Source organism: Grampus griseus, assembly GCF_964374135.1.
Source record: "Grampus griseus genome assembly, chromosome: 1".
Lineage (NCBI taxonomy): Eukaryota > Metazoa > Chordata > Mammalia > Artiodactyla > Delphinidae > Grampus > Grampus griseus.
The window spans coordinates 20,413,015-20,432,697 of NC_139017.1; the positions used below are offsets into that span (position 1 = coordinate 20,413,015).

The 19,683-nt window shown below is 40.6% G+C and overlaps 1 protein-coding gene across 2 annotated transcripts in view; it reads left to right on the top strand.

The window, feature by feature from the left end:
• The window catches only part of MIA3 (MIA SH3 domain ER export factor 3), a 53,546-nt gene that overhangs the window by 7,928 nt on the left and 25,935 nt on the right, over positions 1 to 19,683 (top strand). For both annotated transcript variants that reach the window (XM_082670371.1, XM_082670372.1), the window contains exons 4-6: positions 1,300 to 4,102; positions 5,684 to 5,845; positions 8,102 to 8,247. In XM_082670371.1, coding sequence (XP_082526497.1) covers positions 1,300 to 4,102; positions 5,684 to 5,845; positions 8,102 to 8,247 — 3,111 coding nt within the window. The remainder of the gene's footprint in view (positions 1 to 1,299; positions 4,103 to 5,683; positions 5,846 to 8,101; positions 8,248 to 19,683) is intronic.

The following is a 19,683-nucleotide window of genomic DNA, read 5'->3' on the forward strand; positions in this document are numbered from 1 at the left end:
ACAGCAGCTCACTGGTCACAGAGACCTCACTTGTTGGGGATTCTGCCTTCTCATTGTACCCCTCACTACATGCTTCCTTCAGCATTACGAAATGGCTTAGAAATGCATGCGATGGGAAGAGGAATCATTCATCCTTACCACACTTGTCAGGTCTCTCCAGAGTATTGTGAGAGTTTAGTTAGGAGAAGGAGATTATCTTTGTTGGCTTTTTAACTTTTCCTTCTGTTTGCGACCCCTTTTATGTCAATTTGTTTACTAGCGAGAGGAAAGGAAGAATATAGACTTAACAGGTAGTCTAAAAGCAGATCTTATTGACAGCTAATCAGAACCCTGATTTAGAGTAGAATATATCCCTCACTGAATCTTGTTTTCAAGGTGTATTTGTGGTGATAGTTAAGTGGGGAGCCCCTTGACACCATTCTCTGTTCCTTAACATTTTTACTTCCCCTGTACCTGTATTTCAGTAAGATGCTTCTTAAGCTGAGTTATCTTTCCCAATCCAAGGAGAAAATGACCCAGAAGTCTGTTGTAGACGTAGAGCCTGTCAGCTAGGTGATTCTCCCTGTTTCCAGCTGGGTAAGCAGAGAAGCACAGCCTAGAGGGGAGGATGATGGAGACGCTGGGTGGTCTTCCAGCTTCTCCTGGGCAAATTAGTGTGAGGTAAATTCCCAGAACATCAGGCATAGGTATTGGAAGTCGGGGGACCCAATAAATGATACCCTACTTTTCCCTACTTGTGCTTAGAACAAATCGAGAAACCCAGGAGTCAGGTAGATGGGGACCAGAATGTCACCATTACTTACTGGTAAAGCTTTTTGGAGAACATGGCTCAAGTGTGCGGAAATGAATGGGCTTTTGAACATTGCAGTCTAGAATAAGACAGACTTACCCAGCCACAGGCAGAGCTAGCCAAGTGGGGGTCTCCCCAAGGGGGGCTGTCCCTGTAAAACTGACAGCATGGAAGAGAGAGGGCGTGTGTTCCTTCCATCCAATCTCAAGCAGAAAGCAGGGATGGTGCAGAACAAACCCACCAGCCACATGAATCATTCCTCCCCTGGGGAAAAGAGAATGAAGGGAAGCCAGGAGGAGCATTGCTCAGGTAGAAGTCCTTCCTCATGGAAGCAGGAAGCCAGGGAAAAGTGGGTTCCACCCTCCTATCTCCTGACTCTCCAAGGTTGGCACAAAAGCCCCTCTAGAGCCAAACGTGAATTTGAGATCCTCGCTGTCATTAGCCTGGGTAAGCGTTTGCTCTTGTGACACTCGGTTAGTGACACACTAATGTTTTCCTTTCCCTTGCAGGAGACAGATTTTGTTTGTTTTGATGGGGGAAGAGATGATTTTGATAATTATAACGTAGAAGAACTGCTAGGATTTTTGGAATTGTACGGTTCTGCCACTGGAGGGTCTGCGGAAGTTAAACAAGAAATTTCTCAGCATGTGGAGGAACCTCCTGAAGCATCTAAGGGAAGTGACCCTGAACCTGAGCCAGTAGAACCCAACTCAGAGGAAAGTGAAAGTATATTATCAGAAAACACTAAGGAACTCAGGGAAAGACATGAGGCTCAGAAGAGCCACCCCCACGTAAATAGTCAAACGGGTCATGCTCAGGGAGAGCGATCTTCATTTGAACCTTTTGAAGAAATGCTGCAAGATAAGTTAAAAGTGCCAGAAAGTGAAAACAACAAAACCAGCAATAGTTCTCAGGTCTCGAATGAACAGGAGAAGATTGATGCTTACAAACTTTTGAAAACAGAAATGACTCTGGACTTGAAAACCAAATTTGGCTCAACTGCGGACGCACTTGTGTCAGATGACGAGACAACCAGACTTGTTACTTCGTTAGAGGATGATTTTGTTGAGGAATTGGATGCTGAGTATTACACAGTGGGGAAGGAAGAAGAGGAGAGTAAAGAAAACTTGGATGAGCTGCCATTACTAACCTTTATAGGTGGAGAAGATACGAAAGCTCCAGCCAACTCTGGAGTTGAGAAACATTCAACAGAGAAAGAGCAGAATTCAAATGAAGAGCAGAAAGTTGAGGAAACTCAGACCCCTGGCGTCAAAAACGGTGATAAAAATATACTAACAACCTGGGAAGATACCATCTTCTCTGATGTCACAGAAGGTAAAGAAAACACGGGTACAGATGTACAGAGTACTGAATCAAAGGAAGGAGAGGAAGGGGATGATGCGTTAGTCCTGGACAGCAAACTGGGGAAACCACAGCCAGCAGTAGATCATACTGACCCTGAAAAGGCAGCAGACGGCCTTTTGAATGTAGAAGTCCCTAAAGCAAATAATGACCAAGACCCAGAAGTGGACACAGAACTTCACATTAAAGGAAAAGGGAGGAAGATTGAGGAGCCCAAGAGGGACCTGGTGCAGGGTGAGGTAGGATTAGTGGATGAGATGCGAGAAGGCATGGCTGTGCGTGGTTCTCCTCAAAGCGGCCACCTCAGCTCTTCGCCGGCTGCTGAAAAGGGTACGGAAACATTAAAACCAGCCTTTGCTAACCAGGAGAATGAACTAAAAGGAGCAGCCGTTCATATCGCAAAAGAAATGCTCCATGAAGAGAAGCCTGGGGGGCGGAGTTTGGAAGGTGTCTCGGAGAGGGAATTGGTACCTAAAGCAGCAGGGAATCAAAGGGACGAGGGAAAGATTACACAGGAGTCCGTGGGTGTGGCCCCAGTCTTGGGCGGTCACCAGCATAATGCTTCCAAAGAGAGCGTGCAGGAAGTAGATGGTTTGGTAAACAGACCGAAACCACGCATGCTTTCGGGGGAGCATCCAGGTGAGGAACTTATAAAGGAATGGCTTCTCAAACCTCAGAATCAGACTAGGTCCTCCCCGCCAGGTGAAACTGGTTTGCCAAGAAAACCGGAAGAAGAGGGTCCCATTCTGGGAAGAAATCTTTCCTGGCAGCAAGGAGATGTGGCTGCCGCAGTTCATAAGCAAGCGAGGGAGAAGAGAAGCCTCTCTGGGGAAGAGGTCACAGAGGTCACAGCGGACACCTCAGATGAAGGGCACAAGCCACTGCCGGCCACACAGGAGGTGGGAAGAACGGGCCAAACTGATAGCACAGAAGGACCAGGTTTCCACACTGAAAATCCAGAAGCAGAAGATGACGATTACAGCCCCGAAGAGCTACTGGAGGATGAAAATGCTGTGAGTGCGAAACGGTCTAAAGAAAAAAGCCCTGAGATTCAGGACAAGAGGTTAGATGTTGACCTTCAAGTCCCTGAAAAAGCTGTTTTAGGTGCCATTAAGACTGATCCTGAAACTGAAGAAAACAAAGAAGAAACTAGTAATATATTGGAAAATGAAAGAAAAAATGAGACTGCAGGTAAAGGGGTAGACAGTCTAGGCAGGGACCCAGGTAGTGTGGATCAGAAAGCACAGAGACCCCCTGAAGGAAGTGACTTTCCTGGCAAGAAAGAAAATCAGACTCCAGAGTTCAGTGAAGCATCTCAGAATAAAGATCCTGGTTCTCTTAAAGAAGACAGCCTTGAGGAACACCTGCAGACCTCAGGGCTCGCAGAGAAGCCTGGGATAGAACTCTCGAAAGAGGATGAGAAGGATGTACAGAACCTCGTGGTTGCAGGAAGCCAGGGGTCCGCTTCTGAGGACCGTGATGACGACCCATTCCCCTGGGCTCCACATACACCCATACAGCCTGAGCACAGCATCCACATGGAGGACTTGCCCATAATCAGCAGTTTCTTTAAAGATCAGCAGTCTCTGCAGCGGTTCCAGAAGTACTTTGACGTCCATAAGCTGGAAGCCATGTTCCAGGAAATGTCATCCAAGCTGAAGTCGGCACAGCGGGAGAGCCTGCCCTATAATGTGGAGAAAGTCCTAGATAAGGTCTTCCGTGCTTGGGAGTCACACATTCTGAGCGAGGCAGAGAAGATGCTCGATGCTCGTGTGATGGAAAATAGAGACCTGGGGATGAAGGACAGTAGCATGTTTGAAGAGGCTGCGGTGCTAGATGATGTTCAAGACCTGATCTATTTTGTCAGGTACAGACACTCCACGGTGGAGGAGACTGCACCCCTGGCAGCGGCACAGCCTGCAGAGGAAGGCTGGGGTGGACCAGCGGAAGGTGAGGTGCCCACCTATGGCCTTGTAGGGTTGGGCTTGAGAAATGGGTGTGGGGACCAGGGGACTGCTGAAGCACCTCGTGCCGTGCTTGTAAAGCTCTGTCCACAGGTCCCAGCATGCCCAGAGGTGAGGGGCAGCACGGGGACGCCCACATGGCCCTTCCCGCCTTTTTTCTTGGAGGCTGGAGCGTGGATAAGGATTTCTTGCCCTGCTTTTCCCTTAGACAGTGAGACTGGTAGCATTCTCAAAAAGAAACATCATAAAAAGAGAAAGATAGGAACAAGAAAATGACGCACAAAGTAGACCTGTTAACAGCGTACAAGTTTCATGAAAGGGCTTTTCTGAACACGTAGAATAACTGCTGTCTGTCCAGGGATGGACTGGCATAACTTTTAACTCGATGCCTTGCCCGAGTTTCTTCATTCCCTCCAGCTTTCATCTTTGATGGATGCCATGTTCTTTCCTGCCTCTTCAGGGCAGTCACTTAGGTAGTTAAATTCTACCAGGCCCTCGGGCTCTCGCATGCAGCTTGATCAAGGATCAACCAGGATGCAGAGCCTTCTAACACAGCGCTTGGCGGAGCAGCTGTTGAGGAAATAGTGATTGGACTGACCCTGAGCCAGCATCCTAGTTAAGCTGATTCCTAGCTCCATACTCTTTTCTCTGTCCCCATGCTCTTCAAATGGAGGCATTTGAACTGAGGGTATACGGCAGACTAACAGGGGGACATAAAGCCACAGAAAAAAATGTATCTTCCCAGAATGCCAGTTTGGAGACGGGAACATTTTTGCTTTTAATCAAAGCAGCTATATTTTGGATTAGAATGCAAAACTCAAATGAACTTTCAGGGTAAACTATGAGGTTTCAAAGAAATTCACCTTGGCTGTGGGTCGCATTGGGCTGTGTGCTCTGAGCCTCTTAGGGACAGAAATGAGTTCACTCCTTCTGACTCTTGGAGGTACTTTGAAAATATTTGAAAGGCACTTCAGCGAGCTGCCTTTGTACGTAATGCCCTTCTCTGGGCTAGCTCTGTGAAACAAGCATGCTTGTGTATGAAGGGGGCCTGTTATTTCTGGGTAGAATAGACGTCTCCTATTTCTGCTCTTCCTGGAATTCCCTTTTGCACATTTATCTATGTGGGCATATGTTGGTTTGCTAAGAGAAGTTAGGCTTATTGAAGTCCCTACCATAAATATATTTATTTATGAAATACTTTGGGATGAGAGGTTTTCTTGTTTTGTTTTGTTTGTGTGTTTTGCCACGTGGCTTGTGTAATCTTAGTTCCCGGACCAGGGATTGAACCTGGGCCATGGCAGTGAAGGCACAGTAGTCCTAACCACTGGACCACCAGGGAATTCCCGGGATGAGGGTTTCTTTGTCAATTTCATTGTGTAGCTTAGGCATTTGTGAAGTGAAAGGAAAGCAACTGAAACTCTTTTTTTTCCTTGCCCAGTTGTGCCCCACGGGATGCTAGCACACTGAGGGCAAGGGGTGAGGGGCCCTGGAGATGTGTGGTGAGGGGCTGCTGGAGGGGGGGCTGTCTTCGAGCTTTGCCAGCCCAGTGCGTTCTTCTCCCCTATAGACATACAACCACCGCTGGAGGAGAATATTCCATGGGAAAACACAGAAGTTCTTATAATGCAGATTCCTGAAGAGCCCAGCCACATGGATCAACCTGTGACCAGTGACATGGGTACATTAGAAGTGTCCCAGGAGCCAAATACTGAGACAGCTGGAGACCCAGGTAAAGCTTGCTAATTTTTCTCTACAAAGTAGAAGCCTATTCTAAAGAAGCCCTCTGAGGAGATTTGTTGCTAAAGGTAGGAAATAGAGGGGAGAATAACACAGGGGTGAATGCATAAAAAATAGGAAATACCAGAACTAACAGAAAAAGTAGGAGTCAAGACAGGTGGAGGTCAATCATACGAAGCAGGTCAGAGACCATAACTAACCTACCAACCAGTGCTTGGCTAGCATTAGCTTATGCAAGTAACTTAAATCTAAAATACTATTCTTAAAAAGCCTTATGCTCAAAAACAGTAGTTTTCTGCCAGACCAACAGCTGCAGAAACTCTGGGGGTGGAGACCGGCAATCTGTTTAACAAGCAGTCCAGGGAATTCTGATCTGTTACAAGTTAAAGTTTGAGAACCACTGCTCTGAAACTCACAATTCTGTCTTCCCTCCATCTGCCCCTCCCCTCCAATAGAGTACATTGTAGCTTAGTTCTTTTGTTAATTTGCCACCTGGACATAGAAGTTTTTTTTTTAAAACAGTGAGGGGATATTTATGTCTAGATATACTATAAGATGAGAGGAAGCAGTACAGAATTTTTGCAGTACATAACGGCCCAGTGTAGAGGGACCCCTGTGAATAGTACTTAAATCACTGAGCACAGTAAACATCCAGTGGGAGAGCAACTCATTTCATTTGGATTGAGAAAGTTGTTTTAAAAATAGAGTTTGAAAGAATGCAACCCAAGTATTAGTATCAACAGCTTTCTGATTTTTGTGTAGTCACTCATTTTACCAATAAATCAGAACAGCTGATTGTGTTATTTTGTCTATCCAATATGGCAATATGAATCATTACCATTTTACGTTTTTAGAGGTCATGGTCTCTAACCATAGGTAAAGCATTACCCTGTGATACCACAGGCCTGGCAGCACTGGGCTGCCCCCCTGATTTACCCCCTTTAAAATATAGGAGAGGTCACAGCAGGAAGAGGAATTCAGCTAATTTGAGAAGAAACGGCATATTAGAGGTCTCCTGTGTTCCAGAGGATATCGCATTCATGTATAATACTCTACTTCTAAATTCTTGTAACTCAAAAAGGTTCTGCTTGTTGAGAATGAGTCATATATCAATAAGACTTATTATTCTCTTGCTTAAAAACATTCAGGGTTAGGAAAGATTTTGTTTGCAGAATTAAAAACAGAGGTTTTGCCTTGTCCTTTAAGTTCCAGCACAAAATGGCATCAACTACCTTTAGAGGCTGATCTTCCCAAATGGTCCTTCATGCATCTCAGGTGTTGAGGTGCTGACCTGATTGGGAAAACCTCACCAGTGGTCAGATTCATAGGTCAATAGCAACGGAATCTCAGGGCTGGAAGAGATCTGAGTGGCAACTAGTCTAACTTCTCACTAATTGCTTCTTGGACTCCTAGCTGTTTATAAGAAGCACCCCAGACCCAAATAACTCATCCTGAAATCTCCTCCCTACCACCCTGTCATGTGGAGATCCTTTCAGGAAGAGCTGGAATTCGAGCTTTTTCACAGAGCTACAAGCTAGGCCCCCACCTTGTAAGCAGTTCCCTTTCATCTCTCTTGGTGTTTACCATATTCCCTTTTGTGTAGCTGTCATTCATCCATTCAGTAAGCAGTTACGGAGTGCCTGCCAGGTGCCAGATGCTGGTGCTGACTATGGGTGCAAGTCTGCAAACTAACACTCTTTTTTGTTGTTTTTAATTTTCAGTTTTGTTTATTTACATATTCTCTCACATAAAAGGAAACAGAAATCCATCAGTTTTAACCAACTCAGAATTACAGTTTTTCAGATTTAAGAAAGATCATCCATTGGTATAGATTTACTAACACTCTTTTCTTACTCATTGTTTGCCTGAAGTTTCTAATACAGTGCTTCACCAGCACTAAATAAATGTTTGTTAAATGTGACAGTGTGTATATGGGAAAAGCATAAAATTCTGGTTTTCTCAGTCCCCATGAGTCTATATTGTTCAGATAGCAGTTGCATTGCCAGGGAAGTGATGGAGGGACTGCTGGTGGGTAGAGTGGGTTGGAGATGATGTTCACTTTATAATTGAGAATGTGATGGCTCTAATGGGGGTTCTGAAATGTTTTTATATAATTGTCTTCAGGAGAAGCACATATCCAGGCAGAGTGACTGATATTTAGTGGGCACTCAATAAATATTTTACATGAAGAGAAACAAATCTTATTCTGAAGCATAAATAAAGTATTAGCTTTCTCCCTCAATTTTAGGGATAATTACAACAGAAGTCCCTCCTATCGATGCTGTTGATGCAAAAAAGCAACTAGAAACAAATGCTGAAGAACCATCAAGTGTCACACTTGTGGAAAATGCAATTCTTTTCATATATTCATTCGTGTTTTATTTAACTAAGACGGTAAGTCTGACATACAATTTCTTCAAATAGAATGTTGATCATTACAGTTTTCAAGTTGATTTTAAGCATGAGATGAAGAACTTAAAATGTCTGTATGAAAATTACTCCTGAGCCTTTGAAGGTAGCCTCTGAAACAAGCCGCAGGTGTGTGATGTTGATTGGTGGGTTCTTAGCTCAGTTCAGCACTTGAGAAGGATGTGCTGCCTGCCAGCACTAGACATATGCACACCTGTAAAACGCGGTTCTTCCCTCGAGGACCTTTCAGTCTAGCAGGGAGATAAGGACACTGACTTGAAACACTGTATGATATGGGAAGGGAGAGAAGTATTTACCTGATGGTGGAATAATATGTTGAATAAATTAATTCACTGAGGTGGGAGGACGGTCAGAGAAGGTCAGAAGTTAGCTGAGACATGTTTTGAGCAGGGTTGAAGGACCCGTGTGAGTTGGATGTGTAGTTTGTTGTTGAATAGGACTGGGGGAGATGCAGTCACACGGAAGAAGCCATGTTTGAAGAGTTGGGACATGAAGAAATGGTTACTTGGGGAAGCCAGGGAAGCGTTAGTCGGCGTTATCCAAATATAGAGTTAGAGGGTCATGGTCTTTTGGAGGGAGATGGTCACACGTAAAGGAAGTTGTGTGTCATGATAAGTGATGTTAGGGATGGAGATCCTTTGAAGGCTTTAAGGAGGAAAGAAGTATGGTCATATTTGTTCCTAGAGTCACTTATGGCAGAATATTTGTTCAGATTTATCTGTCTGAGCCCTGATCCAAATGAGACATTTAATCTGTCCAGAAGCTTAAGCTTTTTAGGACCTAGCGCCCCCTTGTGGTATTTGTTGAAATTCGACGTTCCTCTTGGTAAGTATGGGAATGAGCAAGCTTTCCGAATTTGGAGACAAAGTTGCCCTTGGAGCTATAGAGAAAGTATTGTCTCCAACAAAAATATTTTTCCTTTAGGTTCTGTTATTTCAAGGCTTTTGTAGGAAAAGGGTTATTTTTTGTTATTTCAAACACAGGGGCTTTGAGTGAGGATGGTCCGGTTTCAAATCCCATGTTTATCATTTAGAAGCCTGGGCAAATTACTAAGTTTGAACCTCAGCTTCCTCATCTATAAAATGCAGATAATGCCTACTCCAGCTGTTGTAAGAATTAAATGAATTGATAATGTCAAGTGTCTCGTGTAGTGCCTGGCATTTTATAGGATCTCATCCCCTGCCTACTTCTCATTTAGATGGTCGGAGTGCAGTGTAAAGACATTGAATACCTGGGGAATTCAGGAGAAAGGCCACCAGGATGGGAAAGATGGAGGAAAACCAAACCATTTTTCAGTTTTCTCCATGGTTGTGGTAGTGGCAGCCACCCCGGTGATGGTGTGCATGACTTGTGCAGTTAGAATAATGAAATTTTCAGTGATTAAGGCAGTCTTAGAATTCAAATTTGGCTATCAGCATGAATCATCATCACCTCTAAAATTTAACAGCCTCCAAATGTGGGAGGAATTCTTCATTCATTTTATTTGTGGATAGGCACAGAGCCCTGTTCTAGTCCTGGGCTGGGGGACACAGATGTGGTAGAGGATACAGTCTCTGCTTGAGGGATGGTGGGAGAAGACGCAGACATGAATAGCAAGAGAAAAGGGCGCATGTTACAAACTAACAATGATTTGAAAGGTATTGTCAGGAAAGTATTTTGATGGCCCAGTATGTACAGAGTATTGTGCTAGGAATAAAAGAGTCTAAGAGGTATGAAGCATCTTTCTGATTTCTGAAAGGCTTAAAAAGGGGTGTATCAAATCTATATGAAAGTTGGAAAAATGGAAAACATGAAATCGCTTTCATGAATTATCAAATAAGTAGTATAGATAATTATTTGATAGAGCTGGGGAATAATGGGTTGCTGACTTGTTTGGAAAAACTGCACCAGAAGTCAGATGCATAGATCAACAGTTAATGGAATCTCAGGGCTTGGAGAGATCTGAGAGAACAATTAGTCCAACTTCTCACTAACTGCAGTAATTTCCTCTAGTACAGCCCTGACCAGGAGTTACGAGGTCTGGGCATCAAAAATTCCCAGTGTGATCAACCTACCTTATAAGGCTACACATTGCTCTGTTGGCTAGTTCATTCTTACATTGACTCCAAATTTTCCTCCATATGATTTTTTTTCTCTTAGAATCTAATTCCTTTTCTATATAGTAATCTTTTAAATATTTGAAGTTATTGCTTTAATTTTGGGGTTTTTTTTTAGTGTTTTAGCATGGAAAAATTTCAAAATAGTAATAGTAAAGAGAGAGAAGAGTAAAATGAAATCATGGGCCCATCACTCAGCTTAATGGTAATTCCTTTATATCACCCATTATTTGACACATTTCAAAATCCCCCCCCCCTTTTAAAATTATTCTTACTTAATTTGGGATCTTGTTGAAGTCCAAAAGTTATAAGGGGTTGATACATGCCTTAAATCAACTTTAATCAGATATATATTCCATATAACAAAGTGTACCCATTTTAGGAATATGGCTCAGTGAGTTTTAACAAATGTATACACCCGTGTAAAAACAACCATAAGCAAATACGGAACATTTCCTTCGTTTGAAAAAGTTCCCTTGCGTACCTTCCCAATATATCCCCCAAACTCCAGGCAACCACTGACAGAACTTTTTCTCATGTAGATTAGCTTTTCCTGTTGTAGAATTACAATTATAAATGGATTTATAGTTAGGATTGAAATTTGCTCAGTCACGTGGTAAGTTTATTTTATCTTAGAAACTGCCATAACTGTTCTCAAGGATGACTGTACCATTTTATACTTCCACTAACAATTTCTAAAACTTCCAGTTGGTCACATATTTGCTAACACCTGGTATTATCAGTCTTAAATTGTAGACATTCTAGTGGGTGTGTCTTTGAGGTTTTAATTGTATTTCCTGATGCTTTATGATGTTGAGCGCTTTTTCATGTGGCCATACTTTTTTGTGGGTTTATGTGTGAAATAGCTCTTCAAATCTTTTGCCCCTCTTTATTTATTTATTTACTTTTTTTTCAATTTAATTTTTATTGGAGTACAGTTGATTTACAATGTTGTGTGTTTCAGGTGTACAGCAAAGTGAATCAGTTATACATATACATATATACACTCTTTTTTAGATTCTTTTCCCATATAGGCCATTACAGAGTATTGTGTAGTGTTCCCTGTGCTATACGGCAGGTCCTTATTGGTTATCTATTCTGTACATAGTAGCATGTATATGTCAATCCCAATCTTCCAATTTATCCCTCTCCCCTTCTTACCCCCTGGTAACCATAAGTTTGTTTTCTACATCTTTAACTATTTTTAGATAAGTTCATTTTTTAGATAAGTTCATTTGTACCCTTTTTTTAGATTCCACATATAAGTGATATCATGTATCTCTGAATGACTTACTTCACTCAGTATGACAATCTCTAGGTCCATTCATATTGCTGCAAATGGCATTATTTTGTTGCCCTCCTTTAAACTGGGGTTTTTTCTTACTAAATATTAAGGTCTAAGAGTTCTTTATATTCATATAGTTTAGATACAACGCCTTTGTCAGTACATATTGCAAATAATTTCTTCCAGACTCTGGCTTGGCCTTTCAATCTCTTAACGTTGCCTTTTAAAGAGCAGATTTTTAACTTTTTAACTGTTTTATTAATGTTTACTTTTATGTAAAGTGCTTTTTATTTCCTGCCTAAGGAATCTTAGGCATTTCCAATGACATGAATATTTTCTCATGTTTTCTTCTAGAAGTTTTATAGTTATACCTTTCATGATTAAGTCTTTGTTCCATTTTGAGTTAATTTTTGTGAATGATGTGAGGTAAAGGTCAGGTTTCATTCCCTCCCCCCCCCCCCCCAAATGGATATCCATTTGCTCCCATACCATTTCTTTCCCCTTCAGATTACTTGGCACCTTGAGGTGAAATCAGTTGACCATATATGCATGTCTCTTGCTGGACTTTATCCTGTTCCACTGATCTCTATTTCTGTCCTGAGACAATACCACACGCTTTTAATTACTACAGCTTTATAATAGGTCTTGCAGTCAGGTAGTTCTTTTGCAAAATTGTTTTGGCTACCGCATTTCCATGTACATTTTAGAATCAACTTATCAGTTTCTACAAAAAAGCTTGCTGAGAGTTTGATTGTTATTATATTGAATCTATAGATGAGTTTGGGAAGAACTGATATCAACAAATATTAAGGCTTCTAATTAAGTTCATCTCTACATTCATTTAGATCTTCAGTTTCTCTAAACAATGATTTGTAGTTTTCACTGTACAAGTTTCATGTGTATTTTGTTTATGTATGCCATGTATTTCATGGTTTTTGATGTTGTGAATGGTATCTTTTTTACATTTTGTTTACAATTACTTTTTTTGTTGATGTGTAGAAATACAGTTGACTTTTGTATGTTGACCTTGTACCGTACTACATTTACTTATTATTTACTTATCTTAGTACTTATTTACTAAATTATCTATTATTTCTAGAGGGAGTTGTAGATTTCATAGGATTCTCTGTGTAGATGATCATGTCATCTGTGAATAAACACACCTTTTTAAAAAGTCAGATTAATTAAAGCATAATTTACATCTCGTAAAATTCACCCTTTCTGTGTACAGTTCTATGAGTTTTCAGATTATTTTTTCAAAAAATTTTTGTGTCTCCTTTCTCTTGCCTCTCCTTCTAGGACTCTAACTATACATATGTTAGCTCACTTTATGTAGTTCCACAGGTCACTGAGGCTCTGTTCTTTTTTGTTGTTGTTTTTTAGCCCTTTTATGCCTTTGCTTCAGTTTCAGTACTTCCTGTTGCTGTCTTCAAGTTCATTGATCTTTTCTTTTGTGGAATCTAATCTGTTGTTAAGCCCATCAGGTGAATTTTTTATTCCTGATATTTTATTTTTTAGCTCTAAAAGTTCCACTCAGTCCTATTTTATATCTTCCATTTCTCTCCTTAGTATGGTCATTCAAAAAAAATTCTTAAATATATTTTATGATTCTTTTAAAGCCCTTTAAAGCTAATATTCTGTCATCTCTTGCAATTTCTTGGTCTGTTTTTACTTATCTCTTAGTTATGGCGTACATTTTCCTGCTTTTTTCCATGTCTAAAGTTTTTTTTTTTTTGGTTGGTTGGTTTCTGTTTGTTTTTTGGATGCTAGGCGCCGTGAATGTGAATGTTGTTGGGTGCCTGGGTTTTACTGGCTTCCTTTCAAAAGGATTGAAGTTTGTTTTGCTAAGCTGTTAAGTTACTTGATGATCAGCTTGATCCTTTCTAGTCTTATTTTTAAGATGTGTTAAGAGGTGTAGTATATGTATAGTCTTTACTCCAGGGCTAGTTTCTCCCTACTATGATGACGTTATTCTTCTGTAATGTACTAAATGCCTTGAGCATTCATTAACGTTAATTCATGCTGACTAGCTGAGATACAAATGTCTCCCAGCCCTGTGTTAACTGGGAATTCTTCAGCTTCCAGCCTCCTTATAGTTGTTCTTTTTGCCTGTCATTGTTCTTTGCTGATCCTCAAGGAATCCTGCTTACACAGGTGCTGCTTTGAGTTCAGCCCAAGACTGAAGGAGTCATCCGTGCAGATTTCTGGAACTCTTTCTTTGTGGTTCTCATCTTTCTGGTAACTTTCCCTGCATAGTTCAGGCACCTCAGTCTCCCTGAGCTCTGATCTCTGCCTCCTAGTGAGACTGGTGTACTCTGCTTTGGTTCTCCCTGCCTGTACTGAGGTCTAGAAAGTGCCTCTAGGTAGAAAGCTGGGTGATCACAGGGCTCACCTCATTTGTTTCCCTTCTCTCAGGAGTCACAATTGTGTGCTGCCTATTGTTCTGTTTCTGAAAAACTATTTTTTTTCACATATTTTGTCCAGTTTTCTAGTTATTTTCAGTGGGAGGGCAAGTATCCGATTAGTTACTCTGTCTGTAGATGTCTCCTTTTTGTTTGTTGCAATGTATTCATTGAAGAAACAGGTTTGGCTGCTAGGGGGTATCATAGTGTGGATTTTGCTAACTGCATTCCCCTAGTACAGTGGAACATTTTCCCTTGTTCTTTATATTTCTCGGGAATTGGTTGGTCAGATTGGTAGTCAGATTCAGTTTCAATTTTTTTTTTTCAGCTTCAATTTTGTTTGGCAAGAATACTTGATAGAAGATGTATACTTCTATCAGGAGGCAGCTAATGTCTAAATGTCCCTCTTCTTTTGATGTTACTAGTCATTGGTGACATTGACTAAATCTGTATCATAGGCTGCAGAATGGTAATTGACTGTATTATTCCTACTTCATGTCAAGGCTGGGATACTTCTACAAAGAGAAATTTACAATCAGCTATGCTTTACACTGAGATTTGGTGTGTATAGTTAAGGCAGTATAAATATTTGATTCTTTCTGTTTAAATAGTTTTCAAAATAATGAGTTGTCTTCCCAGCATTATCCAGAGATTCCCAGAGGCTTTTGTGTGTGCGTCTCTTCTAATTCTTTTTTAAGAATCATGATGATGTCGTGAATTTGAAAATATTTAGTGCGTTACAATCCACTGTAGTTATTATTCTTATCAGTGCTCAATTTCTCCCATTGTGGGTCAGTGGGAGCCTCTTCAGCTTGGCTCCTGGGCCCTTTTGACACCACCTCGTGGTCACTGATACCTTCCTTGCTTTCTAGTGTAACTAGATGTTCCAAGCTCATTTTGTACATTTTCTGCCCAGATCTCGAAGGAGCTATTTCTCTAAAGAGCCCTGGTTCCTTTTAGTGGGAAATGGTATTTAGAGGCAACATTCTGGGTACTAAGATTGCTTATTGCTTTTGAGTTGGCCATCAGGTCTAGGCCTTTTTTAGAGGACAAAGCTAGGAAATATGTGGGGATTTTCTTATGTGAATATTCATCATGATGCCACGTGGATGCTCCCAATCAGAATTAAGGATGCTAGTGGAATTTAAGCTAACCACATCTATCTGACATTGTATTTTCTTCCTCCAGTGTTGGAAATCTCAGTTTTTACTAACATCAACATAATTATTTACCTTATTTTACAATGTTCACATAACAGTATTAAAAATACCAATAGCAACACTGCCACCAGCGATACGTTATTGAAAATATTGCAAGGATGTTTTGCAATTCTTTTTGTCTTTAACCTATATCCCACTAGGGTATGCCTGAAATAATTCCTTAATGTTGTTCTGCCACCAGCTTGATACACAGTTAGGTTAATTGTTTCATACTTGCTTTCAATTTTTAGGGATTTTTTAAAGATTTTTTATTTTATAATTATCTAACATTTACAAGAGCCCAAGTCAATTTGTAAAACAAGGTCTATTCAGAGAAGTCTAACTTTTGTTCTAGTGTTATCCAACCTGTTGATACCCTCCTCTATATGTATTTTAAAAATTAATTTCATTATCTACCCTACCATTAAAAAATAAGCAAATGATTTCTGCATCTAGCCAAGATAGGTTTTTAGGTACCAGCTTTACCCTCCTAACTGAAACAGCTAAAAAGAAAAAATCAGACAAAATACATGAAACAACAGTTTTCAAGTCATCAGGTAACAAAGGACAGTAATTCCTGAAAGATAGGGAACAGATGCCATGAGGGCTACAATTGTTACATTTTATTGCCTTGAGAAAGTTCCCAGCCTGTGGCACAGAAAAGAGGAACCCTGAGTTAAGGGGATGGAGCTGAAAGTCCAGGGAAAGCAAAGCAGCTAGAATTCACAGCGCGGAGTACCAAAAGGAGAGCACTACACAGAGAAAGAACCCTAGGGATCTTTGAGAGGTCCCCTTCAAGTATTCATCAGAGTATTGATCAGCACGTGAGTGTGACAAGACTATTCAAGGTCAGAGAAACACATCAGTGCTGACACAGGGCCAGGAACAGTACCTCCTAATTCTAGGGGAATTGGGTAGAGTTTCAGAAGGGTCTTGCCTCAGACTAAATGTTGCTCATGCCTTACATAACAAATCTTAAAAGCAAGACCCAAAAGAATCGAATTGTTGCCCAGTAATTTACCTGCATCCCAGGACAAAGCTTAAGAATATCTGCTGTATTAGTTAGGGTTCTCTAGAGAAACAGAACCAAGAGGATATACATATAGGAAGAGATTTATTACAGGGAATTGACTTACACAGAGATGGAGGCTGAGAAGTCCCACAGTATGCAGTCTGCAAGCTGGAGACCCCACAGAGCTGATGTGGTAATCAGTCCAAAGTCCAGCGGCCTGGGGAGCCGATGATGAGATTCTAGTCTAGGTCTGAGGGCCTGAGAAGCAGGAGCACCAAGAACAGAAGATTGATGTTCCAGCTCAAGAAATCAGGGAAGACGGGACAAATTCCTTCTTCTGCACTTTTTTCTATTCAGGCCCTCAGTGGATTGGATGATGCCCACACTGGAGAGGGCAATGTACTTTACTGATTCCATCAATTCAAATGCTAATCTCATCTGGAAACACACACAGACATATCCCAAAATGACATTTAATCTGGGTACCCCATGATTAGCCAAACTGACATAAAAAAATCACCATCACATTTATTCATAATGTATGGCATCCACTCAAAGATTACCAGGCATGTGAAGAGGTGAGAAAAGATGACTCATGATGAGGAGAAAAATCAGCCAATCAAAACCAACCAAGAGGGCTTCCCTGGTGGCGCAGTGGTTGAGAGTCCGCCTGCCGATGCAGGGGACACGGGTTCGTGCCTCGGTCCGGGAAGATCCCACATGCCGCGGAGCGGCTGGGCCCGTGAGCCATGGCCGCTGAGCCTGTGCATCCGGAGCCTGTGCTTCGCAACGGGAGAGGCCACAGCAGTGAGAGGCCCGCGTACCACAAAAAAAAAAAAAAAAAAAAACAACCAAGAACTGCCAGAGATGTTAGAATTAGGCAACAATACTAAACAGTTATTATTACCATTTAAGTAGAGACATTAAAGTTTTTTTTTTTTTTAAAAGACCCAAATCAGACTTCTAAAGATGAACTGCCTGAGGTGATAAATATACTGCGTGGGATTAATACTAGACTAAACATTGTGGGTGAAAAGATTAGTGAACTTGAAGATACAGTAATAGAAGCTATCCAAAATGAAACATACAGGAGAAAAAAGACTCAAGAAAAATGAACAGGTCATCAGTGAGCTGTGGGGACACTTTCAAGCACTGTAATAAATGTATAACTGGAATCCCTGCAGGAAAGGATAGAAGAGGTGTCCAGAAAATTATTTGAAGAAATAATGGGTGAAAATTTTCCAAAATTTATGAAAACTATAGACCCACAGATCTAAGAAAGTCAATGAAACCCAAGTACAAGAAGCATGAAGAAAACTATACCAAGACATATCATAATCAAGTTGATCAAAATAAGTGATAAAGAGCAATCTTAAAAGCAGCTAGAGAAAAGAGATTTTAGGAAGTAAGATAAGGTTGACGTCAGGTTTCTTGTTGGAAACAAGGAATGGGAGAATATAGTAGAATAATATCTTTCAATATACTTCAAGGACTTCCCCGGTGGCGCAGTGGTTAAGAATCCGCCTGCCAATTCAGGGGACACGGGTTCAAGCCCTGGTCCGGGAAGATCCCACATGCTGCGGAGCAACTAAGCTCATGTGCCACAACTACTGAGCCTGCGCTCTAGGGCCCATGAGCCACAACTACTGAGCCCATGTGCCTAGAGCCTGTGCTCCACAACAAAGATAAGCTACCGCAATGAGAAGCCCGTGCACGGCAACAAAGAATAACCCCTGCTCGCCACAACTGCAGAAAGCCCACGCACAGCAACAAAGACCCAACACAGCCAAAAAATTAATTAATTAATTAATTAATTAATTAAAAAATATATGTATATACTTCAAGAGCAATATTGTTAATCTCCAATAGCATACCCAGCAAAATAATTTTCAAAAACAAAGATTAAATGAAGATTTTTTTTCCAACATACAAGAGCTAAAAGAAATCACCAGCACGTCTGCACCATAAGAAATGTTAAAGGAAGACCTTTAGGCATAAGGAAAATGACAACAAATGGAAATAATGGAGCTACACAAAGGAGTGAAGAATGCAGAAATGGTAGCCATATGGGTAAATATATAAAATGATTATCTCATTATTTAAATATCTTTAAAAGTTAATTTACTGTTTAAAGAAAAATATTATTAATGTACTATGGGGTTTAGAAAATATGTAAAAATAAAACGTATGACGACAATAGTTTAAAGGTCAGGAGAGGGAAAAGTGGTAATAAATCTTGTGTAAAATTCTTATTGCATATATGTAGTATAGTATCACTTGAAGGTAGACTGATAGGTTAAAGATGTATAGTATAAACTCTGAAGTAACCACTAGAATAACAAAACAAGGAGTTATAGCTAATAAACCAACAAAGGAGATAAAATAGAATCATTAAAAGGCTTGATTCAAAAGAAGGCAAGAATTGGGGAAAAAGGGAACAAAGAACAGATGGGACAAATAGAAAAAAAAAAGATGCTAGGCTTAAACTTAATCATATCAAGCCACAGACTAGGAAGGAATCATTGCAAAGCATATATCTCATAAAGGACTTATATCCCAAATATATAAAGAACTCTCAAAACTCATTAATAAGAAAACTGATAACCCAGTAAAATGACAGCACCAAAGAAGATATGTGATGTGGACAGCAAATAAGCACAGTAAAAAAAAAAATCTCAACATCATTAATTATGAGAGAAATGCAGATTTAAACCACCCTGAGTTATCACTGCACACAATAGAATGACTAAAATTAAAAAGACCAAGTGTTGGAGAAGATGTGGAGGAACTGGAAATATACACTGCTGGTGGGGATATTAAAATGGTACAACCACCTTGGAAAACACTTTGTCAGTTTCTTAAGAAGGTGGACATACGCCTGTCAGATGATCCAGCCATCCCTCTGCTAAGCATTTACCCCAAAGAAAAATAAGTTATACATCCATAGAAGGCCTTGTATGTCAGTCTTCATTGCAGCTCAATTTGTAAAAGTCAAAAACTGGAAAAAACCCAAATGTCTATCAGCAGGTAAGTAAATAAATTGTGGTTTATCCCTACAATTAAACACTACTCAGCAGTAAAAACTAATGACCTACTGATATATGCAGCAACATGGATGAATCTCAATTTATACTGAGTGAGAGAAGCCAGAGAAAATAGAATACATAGTGAATTATTCCATATATATAAAACTTCAGGAAATGCAGACTAATCCATTAGGACAGAAATTCTGTGACAAGTGGTGGGAGGTAGGGTTACCAAGGAGATGAGACTTTTGGAGGTGAAGGATATGTTCATTATCTTGAATGTGATGATGGGTTCACAGATGCACTCATCTTATCCAGATGTGCACTTTTAATATGTGCAGTTTTATTTATTGCATGTCACTTTTACCTCAAAGCTGGGA